The sequence below is a fragment of the Capra hircus genome, chromosome 22 (assembly GCF_001704415.2).
Source record: "Capra hircus breed San Clemente chromosome 22, ASM170441v1, whole genome shotgun sequence".
NCBI classification, from domain to species: domain Eukaryota; kingdom Metazoa; phylum Chordata; class Mammalia; order Artiodactyla; family Bovidae; genus Capra; species Capra hircus.
In genome coordinates, this window is record NC_030829.1 from 49,386,674 (window position 1) to 49,408,876 (window position 22,203).

General features: G+C 39.9%; 1 protein-coding gene across 3 annotated transcripts in view; it reads left to right on the plus strand.

The window, feature by feature from the left end:
- The window catches only part of DCAF1 (DDB1 and CUL4 associated factor 1), an 80,592-nt gene that overhangs the window by 16,486 nt on the left and 41,903 nt on the right, over nucleotides 1-22,203 (plus strand). For all 3 annotated transcript variants that reach the window (XM_018067090.1, XM_018067088.1, XM_018067089.1), the window contains exons 5-6: nucleotides 1,341-1,454; nucleotides 21,176-21,313. In XM_018067090.1, the coding sequence (XP_017922579.1) occupies nucleotides 1,341-1,454; nucleotides 21,176-21,313 (252 nt within the window). The remainder of the gene's footprint in view (nucleotides 1-1,340; nucleotides 1,455-21,175; nucleotides 21,314-22,203) is intronic.

The window sequence follows — 22,203 nt, forward strand, 5'->3', positions numbered from 1 at the left end:
TTCTCTAGCTCAGTGATGGTGTCCTTTCCTAACCAGCTAGAAGTTCCTTTATTCCTCTAGCGTGTGTGCATGCTCAGTCATGTCTGACTCATCTTTGTGACCCCATGGACTGTACCCCACTGGGCTCTTCTGTCCATGGGATTTTTCCCAGCAAGAATACTGGAGCAGGTTGCCATTTCCTCCTCCAGGGGATCTTCTGACCCAGAAATTGAACCTGCATCTCTTGAGTCTCCTGCATTGGCATCTCCTGATTCTTTACAACTGGCGCCACCTGGAAAGCCCCCTTTATTCCTCTAAGCTCTCTTATTCAGTGAAGTTACAGCTCTTATGGGTCCCTACCCCTGGCCTTCACAAATCCCTCGACTGCTTTCTGCCCTTGTTCCCAGACCTTAGGCTAACCACCACCATACCTCTGTTGGTACTGCAATAGCCTCTTAATTGGTTTCTCTTCTTATCTTGTCTTCCTCCCACCCATTCTTTATCAAATGCAAAAAGTGATCACGACACTCACTGTCTTGCTTAAAATGCATTAGTGGTTTCCCATTGCTCTCACGATGAACTTTAAATTTCTTATTTTGGTTTATAAACCTGTTTGTCACGGCCTTTGTTCTTTCAATTTTTAGTTCTTGCCCTTTGCCTCCTTTCCTTTTCACCCCTTGTTAGCTGTTCCTCCTTGTTCTTCATGGTCTTGCTTGGCACCCCTTCCTCTCTGCAGCCTTTCTGATTCCTTTGCAAGGTTTATGATCTCCTCCAGGCTTCTGTAGCATCCTGTACTTATGATACTTGTTTTTCCCAGCTGTCATCTTTTTTTGGATTATGAACCTTTTGGTGATGGGACTGTGTCTTATCCACTATTGTATATCCAGTAACAGAACACAGTGCCACTTAGAGAGCCAGTGTTTTTTTTATCTCATGAGTGCCAAAAAGCATTATTACTATATTTATATAAAATATAAAACTCAAAGTTTTTTCATTAATCATTGTCAAGAATCAGGGAGAGGTGAGGGGAGGCTTGTCTTGCCCTGTTTTATCTTTCTGAAAAAGTATAAGGATGGGAGGTGATTTTTTTGTGATAACTCTTGAGTTTTAATTTCTGTGGTTGCTGAGTTGTTGTTTGAAGGGAATTTGACTTTAAAATGGCAGAAGAACTTGTATGGTATCATGGCATAGCAGGATCATAATTATTTCCAATAATTATAGGTTTAGTTAGTAATGTTAGGTATAGCCTTACAATCTTTAATATTCTTTAGGCAAGCTATGGGAATATGGTATGGATTTATTAGACTTCATTAATTTGATTGGGTTGAATTTCAGATGAAAAGTATTGCTCTTCTTTACAGCTGGTGAATGCATATGTGATGACAAGCCGAGAGCCCCCTTTAAACACTGCAGCTTGCAGACTCCTACTGGACATCATGCCCGGGCTGGAAACTGCTGTTGTCTTTCAAGAAAAGGTACTTCCTAAAAAGAAAAGTCATTGTTTTATTAAATTTTAAAAAAAAATGTTTGTTTATTGGTCGCGTCAGGTCGTAGTTGTGGTACCTGGTGCGTGGGGCCCCTGCTGCGTTGTGGGATCTTCTATTGCAGCGCACGAACTCTCTGGTTGTGGCTGGTGGGCTCCGAGTTGTGGCTCTCAGGCTTAGTTGCTCTACAGCATGTGGAATCTTAGTTTCCTGTTTGTGTGTGTGTCTTAGTTGCTCAGTTGTGTTGGACTCTTTGCCACCCCGTGAACTGTAGCCTGCCAGGCTCCTCTGTCGATGGCGTTCTCTAGGCAAGAATACTGGAATGGGGATCCATTCCCTTCTCCAGAGGATCTTTTCAACCCAGGGATTGAACCTGGGTTTCCTGCATTGCAGGCACATTCTTTCCTGCTTAATCCACCACAAAACCCCTTAGTTTCCTGACCAGGGATCAAACCTGCATCCCCTGCATTGCTTGGTGGGTTCTTAACTACTGGACAACCAAGGGGAAGTCCCATCATTTTATTATTTAATTGAGTGGTGCTCTGTTTGATTTCTCTTTATTAAAATAATTGTTACAGTTTTTCTTACTTTATTCTAGTAGTAATCTATATTATAAAAACTTAAAACAAGAAAAAATTAAAGTAACTATTTAGTGAGTACTTAAATAGTACTTGCTGCTTGTCTGTACAGTATTTTTAAAATCTTAAGCTCATATGTTTTTAGAGTGGATTTTTGATCCTATTCAAACTCTTTTTTTTTTTTTTAGTTAAAAAATTTTTTTTAAATTGTTTCTTCACAATGTTGTGTTAGTTTCTGTTGTACAGCCAGATAAATCAGTTATGTGTATGCATATAGCCACCTTTTTTAGATTTTCTTTCCGTTTAGGTCACCACAGAGCATTGAGGAGAGTTCCCTGTGCGATACAGTAGGTTCCCATTAGTTATCTATTTTATATATGGTAATATGACATATATGTGTCAATCCCAGTCTCCTGTTTCATCCCACCTTCCCCTCTCCTCCTTGGTAACCATAAGTTTGTTTTCCACGTGTGTAATTTGTGACTCTGTTTCTGCTTTGCAGACAGATTCATCTGTACCATTTTTCTAGATTCCGCATATAAGCTATGTTATCCTTATCTTCCTCATAATGACTGACTTCACTCTGTATGCCAGTCTCTGGGTCCTTCATGTTGCTGCAAATGGCATAATTTAGTCCTTTTTATCACTGAGCTCTGTTTTGTTGTACACACGTACCACGTCTTCCTTAGTCCTCTGTTGATGAATGCTGAGGTTGCTTCCGTGTCCCGGCTATTGCAAATAGTGCCACGTCGCAGTGTGGGCGTCCTTTTGAATTACAGTTTCTCGGTTATATATCCAGGAGTGGGACTGCTGGCTCATATGGTAGCTGTGTTTCTAGGTTTTTCAGGAACCTCCATATTCCATAGTGGCTGTACCAGTTTACATTCCTGCCAACAATGTAGGAGATTTCCCTTTTATCCACACCCTCTCCAGCATTTATACTTTGTAGATTCTTTAATGATGGCTGTTCAGACCAGTGTGAGGTGATACCTCATTGTAGTTTTTAAAAAATATTTATTTTTATTTACTTATTTATTTGGCTGCGCTGGGTCTTAGTTGTGGCCTGAGGGATCTTCAGTCTTAAGTTGCGGCATGTGGGCTCTGTGGTTCTGAGTTGTTGTTCGAAGGGAATTTGACTTTAAAGTGGCAGAAGAACTTGTGTAGTATCATCATGGCGTAGCAGGATCATAATTCTAGCAATTATCGGTTTAGTTAGTAATGTTAGGTATAGTCTTATAGTCTTCTCTTGCCTCCAGTCTTTCCCAGCATTAGGGTCTTTTCCAGTGAGTCAGCTCTCCCCATCAGGTGGTCAAAGTATTAGAGCTTCAGCTTCAGTATCAGTGCTTCCAATGAATATTCAGGATTAGTTTCCTTTAGGATTGACTGGTTTGATCTCCTTGCCATCCAAAGGACTCTCAAGACTCTTCTCCAAGAGCATAGTTCAAAAGCATCAATTCCTCAGTGCTCAGCCTTCTTTATGGTCCAGCTCTCACATCTGTACATAAATACTTGAAAAGCCATAGGTTTGACTGGATGGACCTTTGTCAGCAAAGTAATGTTTATGCTTTTAAGTAAGCTGTCTAGGTTTGTCATAACTTTTCTTCCAAGGAGCAAGCGTCTTTTAATTTCATGGCTGCAGTCACTGTCAACAGACATTAGGAGCCCAGGAAAATAAAATCTGTCACTGTTTACACTTTTTCCCCATCTATTTGCCATGAAATAATGGGACTGATGGGACCGGATGCCATGATCTTAGTTTTTTGAAAGTTGAGATTTAAGCCAGCTTTTTCATTCTCCTCTTTGAACCTCATCAAGAGGCTGTTTAGTTCCTCTTTGCTTTTTGCCATTAGGGTGGTGTCATCTGTGTACCTGAGGTTATTGCAGCTTGCGCTTTATCTAGCCCGACATTTTGCATGATGTACTCTGATGTACTCTGCACGTAAGTTAAATAAACAGGGTGACAATATACAGCCTTGATGTACTCCTTTCCCAATTTGGAACCAGTCTTTGTTCCATGTCTGGTTCTAACTGTTGCTTCTTGACCTGCATGCAGGTTTCTCAGGAGGCAGGTAAGGTGGACTGACTGGTATTCGCATCTCTTTAAGAATTTTCCATGGTTTGTTGTGGAGAAGGAACTGGCAACCCACTCCGGTGTTCTTGCCTTGAGAATCCCTGGGACAGGGGAGCCTGGTGGGCTGCTGTCTATGGGGTCGCACAGAGTTGGACACGACTGAAGCGACTTAGCAGCAGCAGCAGAAGCATGGTTTGTTGTGATCCACACAGTCAAAGGTTTTAGCAGTGTCAATGAGACAGAAGTACATGTTTTTCTGGAATTCCCTTGCTTTCTCTATGATCCAATGTATGTTGGCAATTTGATGCCTTTTCTAAATCTGGCTTGTACATCTGGAAGTTCTTCATTCATGTACTGCTGAAGCCTCGCTTGGAGAATTTGGAGCATTACTTTGCTAGCATGCGATTGTGTGGTAGTTTGAACATTCCTTGGCATTCCCCTTTTTTGGGGTTGGAATGAAAACTGACCTTTTCCAGTCCTGTGGCCACTGCTGAGTTTTCCAAATCTGCTGGCATATTGAGTGGAGCACTTCCACAGCATCATCTTTTAGGATTTGAAATAGCTCAGCTGGAATTCCATCACCTCCACCAGCTTTGTTAGTAGTAATGCTTCCTATGGCCGACTTGACTTCATTCTCCAGGATGTCTGGCTCTAGGTAGGTGATTATACTATCTTGGTTATCAGGGTCATTAATATCTTTTTGTATAGCTCTGTGTATTCTTGCCACCTTTTCCTAATATCTTCTGCTTCTGTTGTATCTATACCATTTCTGTCCATTTTTGCATGAAATTTTCCCTTGGTATCTCTAATTTTCTTGAAGAGATCTCAAGTCTTTCCCAGTCTCTTATTTTCCTTTATTTCTTTGCATTGTTCACTTAAGGTTTTCTTATCTTTCCTTGCTATTCTTTGGAACTCTGCATTCAGTTAAGTGTATTTTTCCTTTTCTCCTTTGTCTTTTGCTTCTCTTCTTTTCTCAGCTATTTCTAAGTCCTCCTCAGGCAACCATTTGTCTTGCTGTATTTCTTTTTCTTGGGGATGGTTTTAGTCACCACTTCCTATACAGTGTTAGGAACCTCCGTCCATAGTTCTTCAGACACTCTGTGTCAGATTAATCCCTGGAATCTATTTGTAACTTCTACTGTATAATCCTAAGGGATTTGATTTAGGTCATACTTGAATGGCCTAGTGATTTTCCCTACTTTCTTCTATTTGAGCCTGAATTTTGCATTAAGGAGCTCATGGTCTGAGCCACAGTCAGCTCCACGTCTTGTTTTTGCTGACTGTATAGAGCTTCTCCATTCTCAGCTGCAAAGAATATAATCAGTCTGATTTCTGTATTGACCATCTGGCGATGTCCATATGTAGAGTCATCTCTGGTGTTGTTGGAAGAGGGTGTTTGCTATGAACAGTGTGTTCTCTCGGCAAAACTCTGTTAGCCTTTGCCCTGCTTCATTTTGTGCTCCAAGGTCAAACTTGCCTTTTACTCCAGCTATCTCTTTACTTCCTACTTTTGCATTCCAGTCCCCTATGATGAAAAGGACTTCCCTGGTGGCTCAGATGGTAAAGCGTCTGCCTACAACGTGGGAGACCTGGGTTCAGTCCCTGGGTTGGGAAGATCTCCTGGAGAAGGAAATGGCAACCCACTCCAGTACTCTTGCCTGGAAAATCCCATGAATGGAGGAGCCTGTTAGGCTACAGTTCATGGTGTCTCAAAGAATCGGACACAACTGAGCAACTTCACTTCATGATGAAAAGAACATATTTTTTGGCTGTTAGTTCTAGAAGGTCTTGTAGATCATCACAGAACCGTTCAACTTCAGCTTCATTGGCATTAGTGGTTGGGGCATAGACTTGGATTACTGTGATACTGAATGGTTTGCCTTGGAAATGAGATCTTTCTGTCATTCTTGAGATTGCACCCAAGTACTGCATTTTGGACTTTTTTGTTGACTATGAGGGCTACTCCATTTCTTCTAAAGGATTCTTGCTCATAGTAGGTATAACGGTCATCTGAATTAAATCCACCCGTTCCCATCCATTTTAGTTCACTGATTCCTAAAATGTCTATGTTCACTCTTGCCATCCCGCTTGACCACTTCCAATTTACCTTGATTCATGGGCCTGACATTCCAGGTTCCTATGCAGTATTGCTCTTCATAGCATTGAACTTTTCTCTCACCACCAGACACATCCACAACTGGGCGTCGTTTCCTCTTTGGTTCAGCTTCCTCATTCCTTCTGGAGCTATTTCTCCGTTCTTCTCCAGTAGCATACTGGACACCTACTGACCTGCTGGAGGGTTCATCTTTCAGTGTCATATCTTTTTGGCTTTTCATGCTGTTCATGGGGTTCTCAAAGACAATGATGCTGAAGTGGTTTGCCATTTTTTTCTCCAGTGGACCACGTTTTGTTAGAACTCCCCACTTTGACCCGTTCGTCTTGGGCGGCTCATAGTTTCACTGACAAGGGTGTGATCCATGTGATCATTTTGGTTAGTTTTCTGTGATTCTGGTCTTCATTCTGTCTGTGCTCTGATGGATGAGGATAAGAGGCTTATGCAGACTTCTCATAGGAGGGACCGGCTGTGGGGAACACATGGTGGGCAGGGCCATGCTCAGTAAATCTTGAGTCCAATTTCCTGCTTATGGGTGAGGCTGTGTTCTCTCCCTGTAGTTTGGCCTGAGGCAGCCCAGTCCTAGAGTTTGGTGGGGGTAATTTTACATTCAGTTCATTTGCTCAGTTGTGTCTGACTCTTTGTGACCCCATGGACTGCAGCACACCAGGCGTCCCTGTCCATCACCAGCTCCTGGAGTTTACTCAAACTCACGTCCATCGAGTTGGTGATGCCTTCCAACCATCTCATCCTCTGTCATCCCCTTCTCCTCCTGCCTTAAGTGTTTCCCTGCATCAGGGTCTTTTCCAGTGAGTCAGTTCTTTGCATCAGGTGGCCAAAGTATTGGAGTTTCAGCTTCAGCATCAGTCCTTCCAATGAATATAGAGGACTGATTTCCTTTACGATTGTCTGGTTTGATCTCCTTGCAGTCCAAGGGACTCTCAAGAGTCTTCTCCAACACTACAGTTCAAACTATCAATTCTTCGGCACTCAGCTTTCTTCATAGTCTAACTCTCACATCCATACATGACTACTGGAAAAACCATAGCTTTGACTAGATGGGCCTTTGTGGGCAAAGTAATGTCTCTGCTTTTTAATATGCTGTCTAGGTTGGTCATAACTTTTCTTCCAAGGAGTAAGCGTCTTTTAATTTCATGGCTGCAGTCACCATCTGCAGTGATTTTGGAGCCCCCCAAAATAAAGTCTGACACTGTTTCCACTGTTTCCCCATCTATTTGCCATGAAGTGATGGGACCAGATGCCATGATCTTCGTTTTCTGAATGTTGAGCTTTAAGCCAACTTTTTCCCTCTCCTCTTTCACTTTCATCAAGAGGGTTTTTAGTTCCTCTTCACTTTCTGCCATTTGAGCCTGTAAATAGTTCATTTGTGCCATATTTTAGATTCCACGTATAAGTGATATTGTATATTTGTTTTTGTCTGTCGAACTTACTTCACTTAGTGTGATAATCTCCAGGCCCATCCGTGTTGCTGCGAACGACACTATCAGATTCTTTTCAATGGTCGAGTAGTGTTCTACTGTGTATACGTACCACATCATCTTTATCCATTCAGCTGTCACTGGATGTTTTGGTTGTTTCCTGGTCTTGGCTGTTGTGTGAATAGTACTGCTGTGAGCACAGGGGTGCTTGTATCTTTTTGAATTATACTTTTGTCTAGGTATATGCCCAGGACTGGGATTGCTGGATTGTGGTAACTCTGTTTTTATTTTTTGAGGAACCTCTGTGCTGTTTTCCATAGTAGCTGCATGAACTTACATTCTCCCCAACAGTTTAGGAGGCTTCCATTTTCTCCACACCCTCTCCAGAATTTGTTATTTTATAGACTTTTTAATGATGACTGTTCTTTTTTCCCCCCTAATGATGGCCATTCTGACCAGTGTGAGGTGATACTTCATTGTTTGTTTGTTTGTTTTTAATCATTTCATGTCTATTTATTTATTTGTGGCCATGCTGGGTCTTTGTTGCTGTTTGGGCTTTTCTCTAGTAACGCAAAGCAGGGGCTGCTCTCTAGTTGTGCTTGAGGGCTTCTCATTGTGGTGGCTTTTCATGTTGAGGAGCATGGCCTCTAGGGCTCTTCGGCTTCAGTAGTTGAAGCTTCCAAGCTCAGTAGTTACTGCTCCTGGGCTCCAGAGCACAGGCTCCATAGCTGTGGCGAATGGGCTTAGTTGTTCAACATGTGGGATCTTCCCAGATCAGGGATCCAACCTGTGTCTCCTGCACGGCCTGGTGGATTCTTTACCTCTCAGCCACTGGGGAATCCCTCACTGTAGTTTTGTTTTGCGTTTCTCTAGTAGAAAGCATCTTCTTATGTGCTTACTGCCCCTTTATGTCGTCTTTGGGTTTCCCAGGTAACTCCGTGGTAAAGAATCTGCCTCCTAAGCAGGAGACCTGAGTTTGATCCCTAGGTTGGAAAGATCCCTTGAAGAAGGAAATGGCAACCCACTGCAATATGCTTGCCTGGAAAATCCCGTGAACAGGGGAGCCTGGCAGGTTATAATCCATGGGTCACAAAGAGTTGGACACGACTTAGCAACTAAACAGCAACAGCAGCATGTATTTTCTCCCCTTCTGTAGGTTGTTTTTTCATCTTTTTATGATTTCTTTGGTGTGGAAAAGCTTTTAAGTTTCATTAGTTTCCATTTGTTTATTTTGTTTTTATTTCTATTGCCTTGGTAGACTGACCTAAGAAAATATTGGTACGATTTATATTAGAGACTGTTTGGTCCATGCTTCCTTCTAGAAATTGTATGGTATTATGTTTGTCTTTAAGCCATTTTGAGTTTATTTTTGTGCATGATGTGAGGGTGTATCCCAATTTCATTGATTTACATACAGCTCCAACTTTCCCAATACCAGTTGCTGAAGAGACTGTCTTTTTCCCATTTTATATTCTTGACTCCTTGGTCGAAGATTCATTGATGTTAGGTGTGTGGGTTTATTTTTGGGCTGTCTGTTCTGTTCTGTTGATCTGGATGTCTATTTTTGTATCAATATCACATTGTTTTGATTACGTAGCTTTGTAGTATTATGTGAAGTCTGGGAGAGTTATGTCTCCTGGTTTGTTTTTTTCCCTCAGGATTCCTTTGGCAATTCTGGTTCTTTTATGGTTCCATGTGAACTTTTGGATTATTTATTCCAAATAGTTTAGTTCTGCAAAAAATGTAATTTGCTAAGAATTGCGTTCAGTCTGTAAATTGTTTTGGGTAGCATTGTTGTTTTAACAATGCATATTTTCTCAATTCAGGAGCATGGGATATCTTCTGATTTCTTTGAATTCTCTTTAATTTCCTGTACTGAAATATTACAGTTCTTAGTGTATAAGTCTTTTGACTTTTTCGGTCAGGTTTATTCCTAGGTATTTTATTTTTTCAATGTGATTTTGAAAAGTATCATTTTTTTTTAACATTCCCGATCTGATATTTCATTGGTAATGAGAAGAAATTTACACAACTGATTTCTAAATGTTAATCTTATACCCTGCTGCTTTACTGAATTCATTTATAAGATCGAGTAGCTTTTGTGTGAAGGTCCGTAGGGTTTTCTGTATATTGTACCATGTCATGTGCATATGTGACAGCTTTACCTCTTCCCTTGCAGTTTGCATACCTTTTCTTTCTTTCTTTTGTCTGATTGCTGAGGCTTGGACTTCCCATACTATGTAGAGTAGAAGTGGTAAGAGCTGGCATCCTTGCCTTGTTCCAGATTTTAGTGGGAGTGCTTTCAGGTTTTCACCGTTGAGCTTTATCTTGACTGACTAACTGTCAGAAATAGCTTTTATTATGTTGAGATATATTCCCCTCTGTACTCACTTTGGTAAGAGGGTTTTTTTTAAAATTTATTTAAATATTTAATCATTTTATTTTTGGCTTTGTTGGGTCTTCATTGCTTCACTGGCTTTTCTCTAGTTTCAGTGAGTGGAGGCTACTCACCGTGGCTCATGGCCTTCTGATTGCAGCGGCTTCTCTTACGGGGGAGCATGGGTTAGAGGGTGTTCAGGCTGCACTAGTTGCAGCATTTGGACTGAGCAGTTGCGGCTCCTGGCCTCTGGAGGACAGGCTCAGTAGTTGCGGTGCATAGGCCTGGCTGCTCTGCTGCCCGTGGGATCCTCCCAGATGAGGGGTTGGACCTGTATCTCCTTTATCGGCAGGTATATTCTTTACCGCTGAGCCACCAGGGGAGCCCCAGTAAGAGTTTTTGTCGTGAATGATACTAAATTTTCTCAAATGTTTTCTCTGTGTCTATTGAAATGATTGTGTGGTTTTCAAGATTTCTTTTGTTTATATGGTATATTACATTGGTTTGCATATGGTGAACCATCTTTGTTAACTTGGGATGAATCCTACTCGGTTGTGGAATGTCATCTTTTTCAGTTGTTGTTAGATTCGGTTTGCTAATATTTTGTGGAGAAGTTTTGTGTCTATATTCATCAAGGATATTGACCTGTAATCTTTTTTTTTTTCCTCCTCAAAAATTTTTTTGGCTGTATTGGGTGTTTGTTGTTGCGTGAATTTTATTCTAGTTATGGCAGGCGGGGTCTACTCTCCAGTGGCATGTGGAATCTTCATCAGGGATCAAACCCGTGTCATTTGCACTGGCAGGTGGATTCTTTACCCCCGAGCCACCAAGGAAGCCCTGTAATTTTCTTTTTTGATGGTGTCTTTGTCTGGGTTTTGCTATCAGGGAGACGGTACCTTCATAGAATGTCCTTGGGAGTCTCCTCTTCAATCTTTTGAAGGAATTTGAGAAGGAACAATATACATTCTTCTTTGTATGTTTGGTAGAACTTGCCTGTGAAGTCATATGGTCCTGGACTTTTGTTTGTAGGGAGTTTTTTTGTTGTTGTTTTTTAAATTACAGATTTTATTTCACTTTTAGTGAGCAGTCTGTTCAGATTGTCTCTTCTTAGTCTGTTTTGGAGGACTATATGTTTCTAGAAAGTTGTCTGTTTCTTCTAGGTTGTCAAATTTGTTGGCATATAATTGTTTGTAAATTTCTCTTAAGGTTTTTTGTACTTCTATGGTATGGATTGAGGTTTCTCTTTTTTCATTTCTTGTTTTGTTTATTTGGGTTCTCTCTTCTCTTCTTGGTGAACCTGACCAGAGGTTTGTTAGTTTTATTTATTATTTCAAAGCATGAACTCTTGGTTCCTTTTTTTTTTTTTTTTTCGGTTGCACCACGAGGATTGTGGGATCTTAGTTCCCCAACCAGGGATCAGACCCAGGCTCTTGGCAGTGAAAGTGCAGAGTCTTAAGCACTGGACCACTGGGCTTCTTCCTGCCGTGGCTTCTCTTGTTGCGGTGCACGGGCTCCTTAGAATTCCCTTTCTGTTTTTTCAACCTCTGTTGTATTTATCTCCTCCCTTATCTTTGTTATTTCCTTCCTCCTGCTGACTTTGGGTTTTGTTTGTTCATTTTTTTCTAATTTTTTTAGGTGATAAGTTAGCTTGAGATTTTTCTTTTGTTTTTGAAGAATGCTTGTTTCACTCTGAACTTCCCTCTGAGAATTGCTTTTGCTGCCTCCCATAGGTTTTGTATGGTTGTGTTTATCAAGATATTAAAAAAAAATTATTTTTGGCTGTGCTGGATGTTTGTTGATATGTGGGCCTTTCTTTCGTTTTGGGGAGCGGGGGCTACTCACCACTTACTGGGCAAGGGCTTCTCGTTGCAGCGGCTTCTCTTGCGGAGCGTAGGCTCTCGGTGCGTGGGCTTCAGCAGCTGTGGTATACGTGGGCTCAGTGGTTGCACCTCTTGGGCTCCGAGCACGGGCTCGATAGTTGGGGCTCATGGTGCTCGTTGCTCCCTGGTGTGTGAGATCTTCCCAGATCAGGGATCAAACCAACGTCTCCTGCATTGGCAGGCGGATTCTTTACCACTGAGTCGTCAGGAAAGCCCCTCATTGTAATTTTGATCTGCATTTCTTCAATAATTCAAACTGTTATTCTTAATGATGAGTAGTCTTCCCCACTGATGAAGGACATTCCATCCTGGGGCAGCCTGTCCTGTTCTTGATGGTATTTTATATTCACTCAGTTCACATTTGAAGGGTGTACTGTGCTGTTTATGTTACGTGCTGAGAATAATTAGTCAGCAAGATAAGAGCTTGTATTTATATATGTATTTGGATGGACAAACACAAACTGATACTTTCAAATAAGAATGCTATGAAAACCAGAAAATGGTAATTTGATAGTGACTGTATACTTGAGTTATAAAACGTTAGTTGCTCAATTTTAGAAGTAATGTGAATATTTTGTCTCTTGCCTTTAAGAATTTGCACTGTAAACTGGGTATGCCGCATAGCTTTCTTTAGATACTAAAAATTTAATCTTCTGAAGCAATCTGGAAGTCTCAATATAGTTAAATGTGTAAACCAAGTGAAAGATCTGGAAATAGATTTTTCTTAACAATTAAGAATTTTATTACATAATTGTACCATATAATGCATTTTAGAGAATAACATTGTTATTAATGCTATAGTTTGCAGTGTTATGTAGACTGGATTAAAAAATTTCTCATTAGTTAACCATTGTGGGAGACCAAAAGAAATCTATCTTCTGTGAAAAATGTTTTAATGTTGAGTTCTTTTGAAAAGCATGATGAAAATGAGACATTTACAACAGTGTATCTGTATAGACAAGATTTGTAGATGATTACCGATGTGTTTACTAGTCTTTGTAAAAGTTTCCCGGTTGTCACTGTAGGCAAATTATCTCTCGGTTCAGTAGCTCAGTCGTGTCTGACAGTTTGCGACCCCATGGACTGCAGCACACCAGGCCTCCCTGTCCATCACCAGCTCCCGGAGTTTACTCAGACTCATGTCCATTGAGTCAGTGATGCCATCCAACCATCTCATCCTCTGTCGTCCCCTTCTCCCACCTTCAATCTTTGCCAGCATCAGGGTCTTTTCCAGTGAGTCAGTTCTTTGCATCAGGTGGCCAAAGTACTGGAGTTTCAGCTTCAGCATCAGTCTTTCTAATGAATATTCAGGACTGATTTCCTTTAGGATTGACTTGCGGTTGGATGTCCTTGCAGTCCAAAAGACTCTTAAGAGTCTTCTCCAACACTGCAGTTCAAAAGCATAGATTCTTTGGCTTCAGCTTTTTTTATGGTTCAACTCTCACATCCATACATGACTACTGGAAAAACCATAGCTTTGACTATAGGGACATTTGTCAGCAAAGTGATGTTTCTGCTTTTTAATATGTTATCTGGGTTTGTCATAGCTTTTCTTGCAAGGAGCAGGCATCTTTTAGTTTCATGGCTGCAGTCACTGTCTGCAGTGGTTTTGGAATCCAAGAAAATAAAGTCTGTCACTGTTTTCATTTTTCTCCCATCTATTTGTTATGAAATGATGAGATTGAATGCCATGATCTTAGTTTTTTGAATGTTGAGTTTTAAGCTAGCGTTTTCACTCTCCTCTTTCATGTTCATCAAAAAGCTCTTGAGTTCCTCTTTACTTGCTGCCATTAGGGTGGTGTCATCTGCATATCTGAGGTTATTGTTATTTCTCCTGGCAATCTTGATTCCACTTTGTGCTTCATCCAGCCCAGCGTTTCTCATGATGTACTCTGCATATAAGTTAAATAAGCAGGGTGACAATATACAGCCTTGCCGTACTCCTTTTCCTATTTGGAACCAGTCTGTTGTTCCATGTCCAGTTCTAACTGTTGCTTCCTGACCTGCATACAGATTTCTCAAGAGGCAGGTCAGGTGGTCTGGTATGCCCATCTCTTTCAGAATTTTCCACAGTTTATTGTGATCCACACAGTCAAAGGCTTTGGCATAGTCAATAAAGCAGAAGCAGATGTTTTTCTGGAACTCTCTTGCTTTTTCGATGATCCAGCGGATGTTGGCAATTTGATCTCTGGTTCCTCTGCCTTTTCTAAAACCAGCTTGAACATCTGGAAGTTCATGGTTCACGTACTGCTGAAGCCTGGCTTGGAGAATTGGTCAGAGGGATAAAATTGGAGAGAATGAAATTTCAGAAATTGTAACTTTTAGGGCAACATTTCTAAGATTTCATACTCTGAAACATTAAGATTACCCGAAAATTTTAATAGGTGTTTTATGATAAAATTATCCTTCATGTTAGGGGTCAGTTAGGTAGGTGGTTACTATTTATTGAGTGCCAGGCCTGTGCTGAGCATTTTATTTGCATCTATCACTTAACTCTCACAGTATCCCATGAGGTAGGAAGAAAAGCATGATCTATGGTATTTCAGAAGGAGAGAGAAAAGAAATGGTCTTAATACAGAAGGGGTGAGACCCAGATCTGTCAAGTTGACTCACCAGGGTAACCTGTAAACTCTCCTATTGCACACAATGCAAATTCCAGGTAAACTGTTGAAAAAAAAAGAGTTTTTTTTTTTTTTTCACCAAAATGGTTTTATTTTGGACACTGATAACATGTGCAACAATGCAACTGTATCATTACTTTGTTTCGTTTCCTTAAGTATTACTCAAATATGCATGGAAAATACATGTGTACGTTTAAGAAATGTAACACATTAAAGTCCTTTGTAAACAGAACTCCTCAATATATTTTCCTGCTTTGTTTCATACATAAATAACACAATCTACAAAGTTATAAATAAAACTGTTAACTCTTATGACCTAAACATATATACAAATTTTGGAGCTTGACATGAGTGTTTTCTTTCTGATTTTATATAAGTAACAACATGCAGTATTTGCAATGTTTTTTAAATCATATGCTGCTGCTGCTGCTAAGCCGCTTCAGTTGTGTCCGACTCTGTGCGACCCCATAGACAGCAGCCCTCCAGGCTCCGCCGTCCCTGGGATTCTCCAGGGAAGAACACTGGAGTGGGTTGCCATTTCCTTCTCCAACAAAAAACAAAAACTCTTAGAGTGAAATCCCTAGGTGCCAGAAATGAAGATGGAACTGTAAAAGAGAAGTGATAATTGAGGCCAAGAGACAGAATCTTGGGTGAGGAGTTAGAACAGGGATCTTGACCTCTACGTAAAACTGGGACTCCCAAGGGACCTTCACTGAAGCAGTGGAAAAGAAAAATATCTGCTTTATGCTGTGGGAAGATGACAGAGTTCTCAGTCTCTGACTTCAGTCTAGGGGCAGGGCAGGTAGTCTTCTCTGACAGATCCTGGGCATGGGTTACTTGGGTATATGCTTGAAAGTTTTGTTATATGATTGGCAACCCCAGAGTCGATGAACAACAGTAACAACATTGTTCTGGATCAGTAATGTTCTTTGGTTGTCTGGCAGAAGCCAATATAAAACTCCTCTTGGGGGGAAGCTCTCACAATCCAGAAGGGATTCTCACAGAAAAAACAATTTTCAGGAAAAGTGAGTTTTCAAAAAAATTACAAAGTATCCCAGCAAATAATCCTCCATGAGTAAGAGTCACCAGTTAAATAATGATTGGATGTGTTTCCTTTTATGATTTTTCATTACTAGGGTGTAGAAATGTAACTGATTTTTGTGTATTTATTTTGTATTCTGCAACTTTGCAGAATTCATTTATTCTAATAAGTTTTTTTTTTGGAGGGGGGTGTTGAATCTGTAGAGTTTTCTTATGTATAAGATCATGTCATTTGTGAACAGAGCTAGTTTTATTTCTTTCCAAAATAAATGCCTTTAATTTCTTTTTCTTGCCAGTTGCAGGTTAGACACAACTTAGCAACTGAATAACGGCTATGTTGAATAGAAGTGGTGAAAGCAGGCGTCCTTGTCTTGTTCTTGTCTTTGGAGAAAGTCTGTCAGTCTTTAATTTACTGTTGCCTGTCATGTTAGCTCTGGTTTTGCTGTTGTTGTTTTTCATAACTGTCCCTAATCATGCTGAGGAAATTTCCTTCTGTTCCTAGTTCATGAAGTGTGGTTTTTGTTTGGGTTTTTCTTGGCTTTGCGGGATCTGTGTTCCTTTGCCTGTGCTTTCTCTGGTTGAGGTGAGCAGGGGACTCCTTGCCTCCGCTTCGTTGCAGTGTGTAGGCTTCTCGTTGCAGTTACTTCTGTTGTTGTGGGGCGCGGGCTTTAGGCACGTGGGCTCAGCTGCAGCTCACAGGCTCTAGCGACCGATAGTTGTGGCACATGGGCTCTGCGGCATGTGGCATCTTCCTGGACCAGGGATTGATCCAGTGTCTCCTGCATTGCAAGGTGGGTTCTTAAGCACTGGACCACCAGGGAAGCCCTATGAAGTGTTCTTTAATGAGAGGGCTTTTACTTCTGTCAAATGATTTTTTCTTAGCAGTTGACACTCTCATGTGATTTTCTACTAATTCACAGAAATTAATTCACACTAATTCAATTAATGTGGCCTGTTACATAGATTGATTTTTGCATTTTGAACCGTATTTGCACATTTGGGTAGATTCAGTTGGTTGTGGTATATACAGTAATCTCTTAACGATGCTGTTTAATTCAGTTTGCAAGTATTTTTTGAGAACTTTTGCACCAGTAGTCATAAAGGATATCTAGTTTTCTTGCACTGTCTTTGTATCAGGGTATTTGGTGTCAAGGGTAATGCTGCTGCTGCTGCTAAGTCGCTTTAGTTGTGTCCAACTCCGTGTGACCCCATAGATGGCAGCCCACTGGGCTCCCCAATCCCTGGGATTCTCTAGGCAAGAACACTGGAGTGGGTTGCCATTGCCTTCTCCAATGCATGAAAGTGAAAAGTGAAAGTGAAGTCGCTAGTTGTGTCCGACTCTTAGCGACCCCATGGACTGCAGCCCACCAGGCTCCTCCGTCCATGGGATTTTCCAGGCAAGAGTACTGGATTGGGGTGCCATTGCCTTCTCCAAGGGTAATGCTGGTTTCATAGAATTAGTTGGGGAGTTTTCCCTTTTCATCCATTTTTTGGAAGAGTTTCAAAAGGCTTGGTGTTAATTCCTCAAATGTTTGGTAGAATTTACCAGGTAAACCATCTGGTCCTGGGTTTTCCTATTTGGGGTGGGTTTGATGACAGATTAACCCTCCTTAATTGTTACAGGTTTGTTCAGTTTTTCTGTTTCTTCATTAGTCAGTTTTTGTAGGTTGTGCTGCTAGAAGTTTGTCCATTTAACCTGTTACTGAGTTTTTTGTTTATAATGTTCCCCCGAAATCCTCCCTCCCCTATATTTTCGACTGTGTATCACATGGCTTGCAGAACCTCAGTTCCCTGAGCAGGGACCTAACCTGTACCCTCAAACATGAAAGCACAGTCCTAACCACTGGTCTGCCAGTGAGTTCCCTTATAGTCCTTTCTGTTTCTGTAAAATTGGTAATACTGTCTTCCCTTTTATTTTTGATTCTAGTAATTTGTCTTCTTTTTTCTTGAGGTCAGTCTACCTCAAGCTTTGTCAATTAAAAAAAAAATTATTTACTTATTTATTTTTGGCTGTGCTGGGTCTTTGTTGCTGCTCTTGGGCTTTCTCTAGCTGTGGCCAGTTGGAGCTACTCTTTACTGCAGTACCCAGGCTTCGCCTTGTGGTGGCTTCTCTTGCACAGCATGGGCTCTAGGGCTCACGTGCTTCCGTCGTGGTGCACGGGCTTCGTTACTTTTCTGCATGTGGGATCTCACACCAGGGATTGAACCTGTGTCCCTTGCTTTGCAAGGTGAATTCTTAATACTGTACCACCAGGGAAGCCCTGTGTCAAATTTTTTTTTTGATCCTTTCAAAAAAACAACTTTTGGCTTCATTAATTTTCTATATTTCTCTATTTGATATTTTATCTATCTCCACTTTAAACTTTATTATTATTTTTATATATCTGTTATGTTTGGGTTTTCTTTGCTCTTTCTTGTTTCTTGAAGTGTGAAAGTAAAAGTGAAGTTGCTCAGTCATGTCCGACTCTTTGAGACCCCATGGACTGTAGCCTATCAGGCTCCTCCCATCCATGGGATTTTCCAGGCAAGAGCACTGGAGTGGGTTGCCATTTCCTGCTCCAGGGGATCTTCCCGACCCAGGAATCGAACCCGGGTCTCCCACATTGCAGGCAGACGCTTTACCGTCTGAGCCATCATTCTTGAAGTATATAAGTAGGTTATTAATTTGTGACCTTTTTTTTCTTTTTATGTACTTGTGGCTATAAATTTTGCTCTTTGCACTGCTTTGGCAGCATCCCATCAGTTTTGGTGTGTTGTGTTTTTGTTTCCATTCTTCTCAAGGTACTAATTTCACTGTGATTTCTAATTTGACCCATTGGTTGGTTATGACTGTTAATTTCTACAGATGGATTTTCCAGTTTTCTCTTGGGTTATTGATTTTGCATTTCATTCCATTGTGATTGAAAAAAATTCTTTGTAAGAGGTCAGCCCTTTTAAAATTATTAAGATGTGTTTTGTGGCCTAACATATGGTCTATTCTGGGAGATGTTCCACCTGTACCTGAGAAAAATGTGTATTCTGCTCTTGTTGGATAGAGTATTCTCTATATATTTTTAGATTGAATTGATTTTCAGTGTTGTTCAGCTCCTCTGTTTCCTTGTTGGTTTTCTGTTCAGTTCTATCTATTATTGAAAACTGGGATAAAGAGTTTCTGTTTGGGACAGTGAAATTCTAGAAATATAGTGATAATGGTTATACAGCATTGTGAATGTACTTAATCCCACTGAATTGCACACTTAAAATGGTTAAAATAGTTAAAAATTACTGAATGTAAAAAAGAAAATCAGAATTCTAAGACTGGAAAAAATGGCCATTTGGAAAATGAACCAAGGAACTACTGGGAATAAAAATTACAGTTTTTGAATTTTTAAATTTAATAGACGTAGACCAAAGTCTCCACATAACTACTGATAGAATTAAAGTTGAGATATGGAGACTAGAATTAGAAAATTTTGAACGTGTCTAACAGGAGTTTCAGAAAAAGAATGGAAGGAACGTCCCTGGTGGTCCAGTGGGTAACAGTCCCCGCCTCCGCTGCAGGGAGTATGGGTTTATCTCTGGTTGGGAAACTATGATCCCACATGCTGTGCGGTGAGGGTGCAAAGGTCACATACACATATACACAAGAGAATAGAAAGGCCGCATTCAGAGACGAGGCTAGGATCTTACAAACAAATGAAAGACGTGACCACTCAGATTCTCTTTCTCCCTCTCTCTCATGCACGCACGCACAGAATAGAAAGCCCGTATTCAGAGAGATGAGGCTAGGATCTTAATAAATGAAAGACATGACCACTCAGATTCAGAAAGCCCAAAGAAGAATACCAAAGACAGAAGATTTTAAAAGCAACTAGAGTAAAAAAGATTCCTGCAAATTAACAGCAAGTTTTGCCACAGCATCAGTAGAGGCCACAGTAGAAAATGTCTTCAGAGAACTTCTGTAAACCAAGAAATATTGACTACAATTTTTGGGGGACAGAAGAGGGAACATATTCTGGGTAACATGTAGGTGGAAGGGAATAGGTTAGAGTTAGTATTTAAAGTTTTTTATGCTGTTCAGAAAGAAGAATGAAAGACACTTAAAGTAGATGATATGTTTGTTTTCACGTCAGTGAGTATTTTAAAACAGAATTTCTCAAAGTGTATTGTTCAGTGTTAATAACTTTTTTGAAGAAAGTTTAAAGTTTAGAAATATATAGGAGAATGACACCATGACCTTAGGGAAGAATTTAAGATATAAAGTGCACAAAGTTTAAAAGAAAATATTATTATATATGATTACATAAAATTAAGAATTTGTGCTTATCATGAAACACTGGTAAAAGACGTGAGTATTTCACAGAAGATGGAAGTATGAATGATCACAAGGCATGAAAAAAATGCTAAACCTCATTGGTAAATGAGAAAATTCAAGTTAAATGAATCATTAAATTTTCATACACACTGTATTACAAAAAAATAAAAAGTCTCATGGTGGTCAACTTTTAGTAAAGATGTATTTAAAAATGGACTATTCAATGTTGGAAATGTGAATTGTTGTGATTACTTTGAAAAATAGTTTGGCTGCCTCTAGTAAAGTTGAACATGCACACCTGTGACTTAGTAGTTCTGTTCCTAGGTGTCTACTCTAGGGACATATTTGCACACAAAGAAAGGTAAAAGTTAAGCGAACAAAACAGCCGCAGAACATGGTGGTGCAGAGCATTTGGAGGTTCGCTGCCTGGAATAAGACCCCAGCTCTGCTACTTACTAGTTTTGTGACTTTTGGTAAGTTACTTAACCTCATTGTGACAGTGTTCTCTTCCGTAAATATAGTACTTTGTCCATCATACAAAGCTGATACAAGGATAAAGTAAATTGTATGTAAAGCCTGTCTTATGTTGGGTACTGTTTGTGACAATTACACATAACAGTATAGATGAATGTAAAAAACATGAAGTTGAGTAAAACAAGTTGCAGAAAAATACGTATGACACACACAATGTATACAGTTCAAAACCTATAACGTTTAACAAAAGCTCTACAAGAAAATTATTAAAATTTAGGAAGGTAGATACCCTTTGGAGAGGAAGGAGGTAGATGGTAGGGAGGGGCACATGGTAGGTTTCTGTTTCTTAAACTCATGGGTAAATCACAGAGGTGATTTTCATTTTCTTTGGACTATACATGTTTATGTATTTTATTTCATAATAAACACTAAGAGTGGGATATGTGGAGTTAAACACTTGTTTGATGGAGGACTCCTTAGACATTGCTAATGTTAATTGTGCATCGTGAACTTTAAAGAGGCATGTAGAACTTTTAGCACCCCCTGCTTGGTTATGGAACCTTTTGGGACTTAATAGCTGCATTATGTGATAGTTGATCTTTAGCTTGAGTTTTCGTGTTTAAATAGGACTGTTTCACAGATGCACAGTTATTTTAAACCACCTACTATAGTACATTTAGTTTGCTTAGATATTGTAATCTTATGAACAATATTGACATATTTTATTAAAAACTTTTTTTTAATCAACTGAAGTCATTGCTTATATCTTGAATTATGAAATCTTGACCCACCTGATTTGTACTCTTTCATTCCCTTTACTAAAGGAAGGAATTGTTGAGAACCTTTTCAAATGGGCCCGAGAGGCTGATCAGCCGCTGAGGACATACTCTACTGGTCTGTTAGGAGGCGCTATGGAGAATCAAGACATCGCTGCCAACTACAGGGATGAGAACTCACAGCTGGTAAGGGCCGTGTCAGAGTGACTTTTTCATGTAAGATAGTATATTCACTCATTCTTTCTTGCTACCTGAAGTTGAGTCAGTAGATCTTATTCTTATTCATTGTACTAAAGTATAGCTATAATATCAATATTTCAATTCTTACCTTATGTAAGAGTTTTGACTGTACCTTTTTTTTAACTTGAAGATAGCAGTTTTTCATTTTGTCAAAGATCATGATAGTTTGTACCAGATAAACAGTACCATTTCCTCTTCCTTTCCCACATTAGGATTATGAAAAATTTCAAACATATAGCAAAATACAGTTTTACAGCAAACACCTGTATATAGACCACTTACATTGATTGTGAACATTTACTGTATTTTTATTTATGACATACTCATCCATCCATTCACCCCTCTTCTCGTCTAGTCATCATTGTTTGTTTTTTTTAAATGCAGTTTGAAGTAAGTTGCAGGCCTGATCACTCTTTTTTTTTTTTAACTAAGCATAATACTAAAGTTTTGGATCAGACCAAAAAATGAATACCTAAAGGAAAACATAAGTGGTGAACTTGAAAAATAGCTTATGTAATTATGTGTAATGTGGATGACAGTATTTAACAGAATACAGATAAAAGTTTATAAAACCTTCATGTTTGCTTTTCAAAGACACTTGTAAAAAATTGTGAATATACCTAGTGTCTGCCCCTTCAAATGTGATGGTCCAGTCCAGCATGATCCGGACAGATGTGCTGTGAATTAGGTTTTATCTGCAAATCTTCTGGTTTAGATTCTTGGAAATTTTATGGGGAATGAGACTTTTAGCCATTATTTCATCAACCTGTAGGAATCAAGTCAACATACTTGTCAGATCTGTACTCTTACCAGTCATTGAGATAACTGCCTGAGTA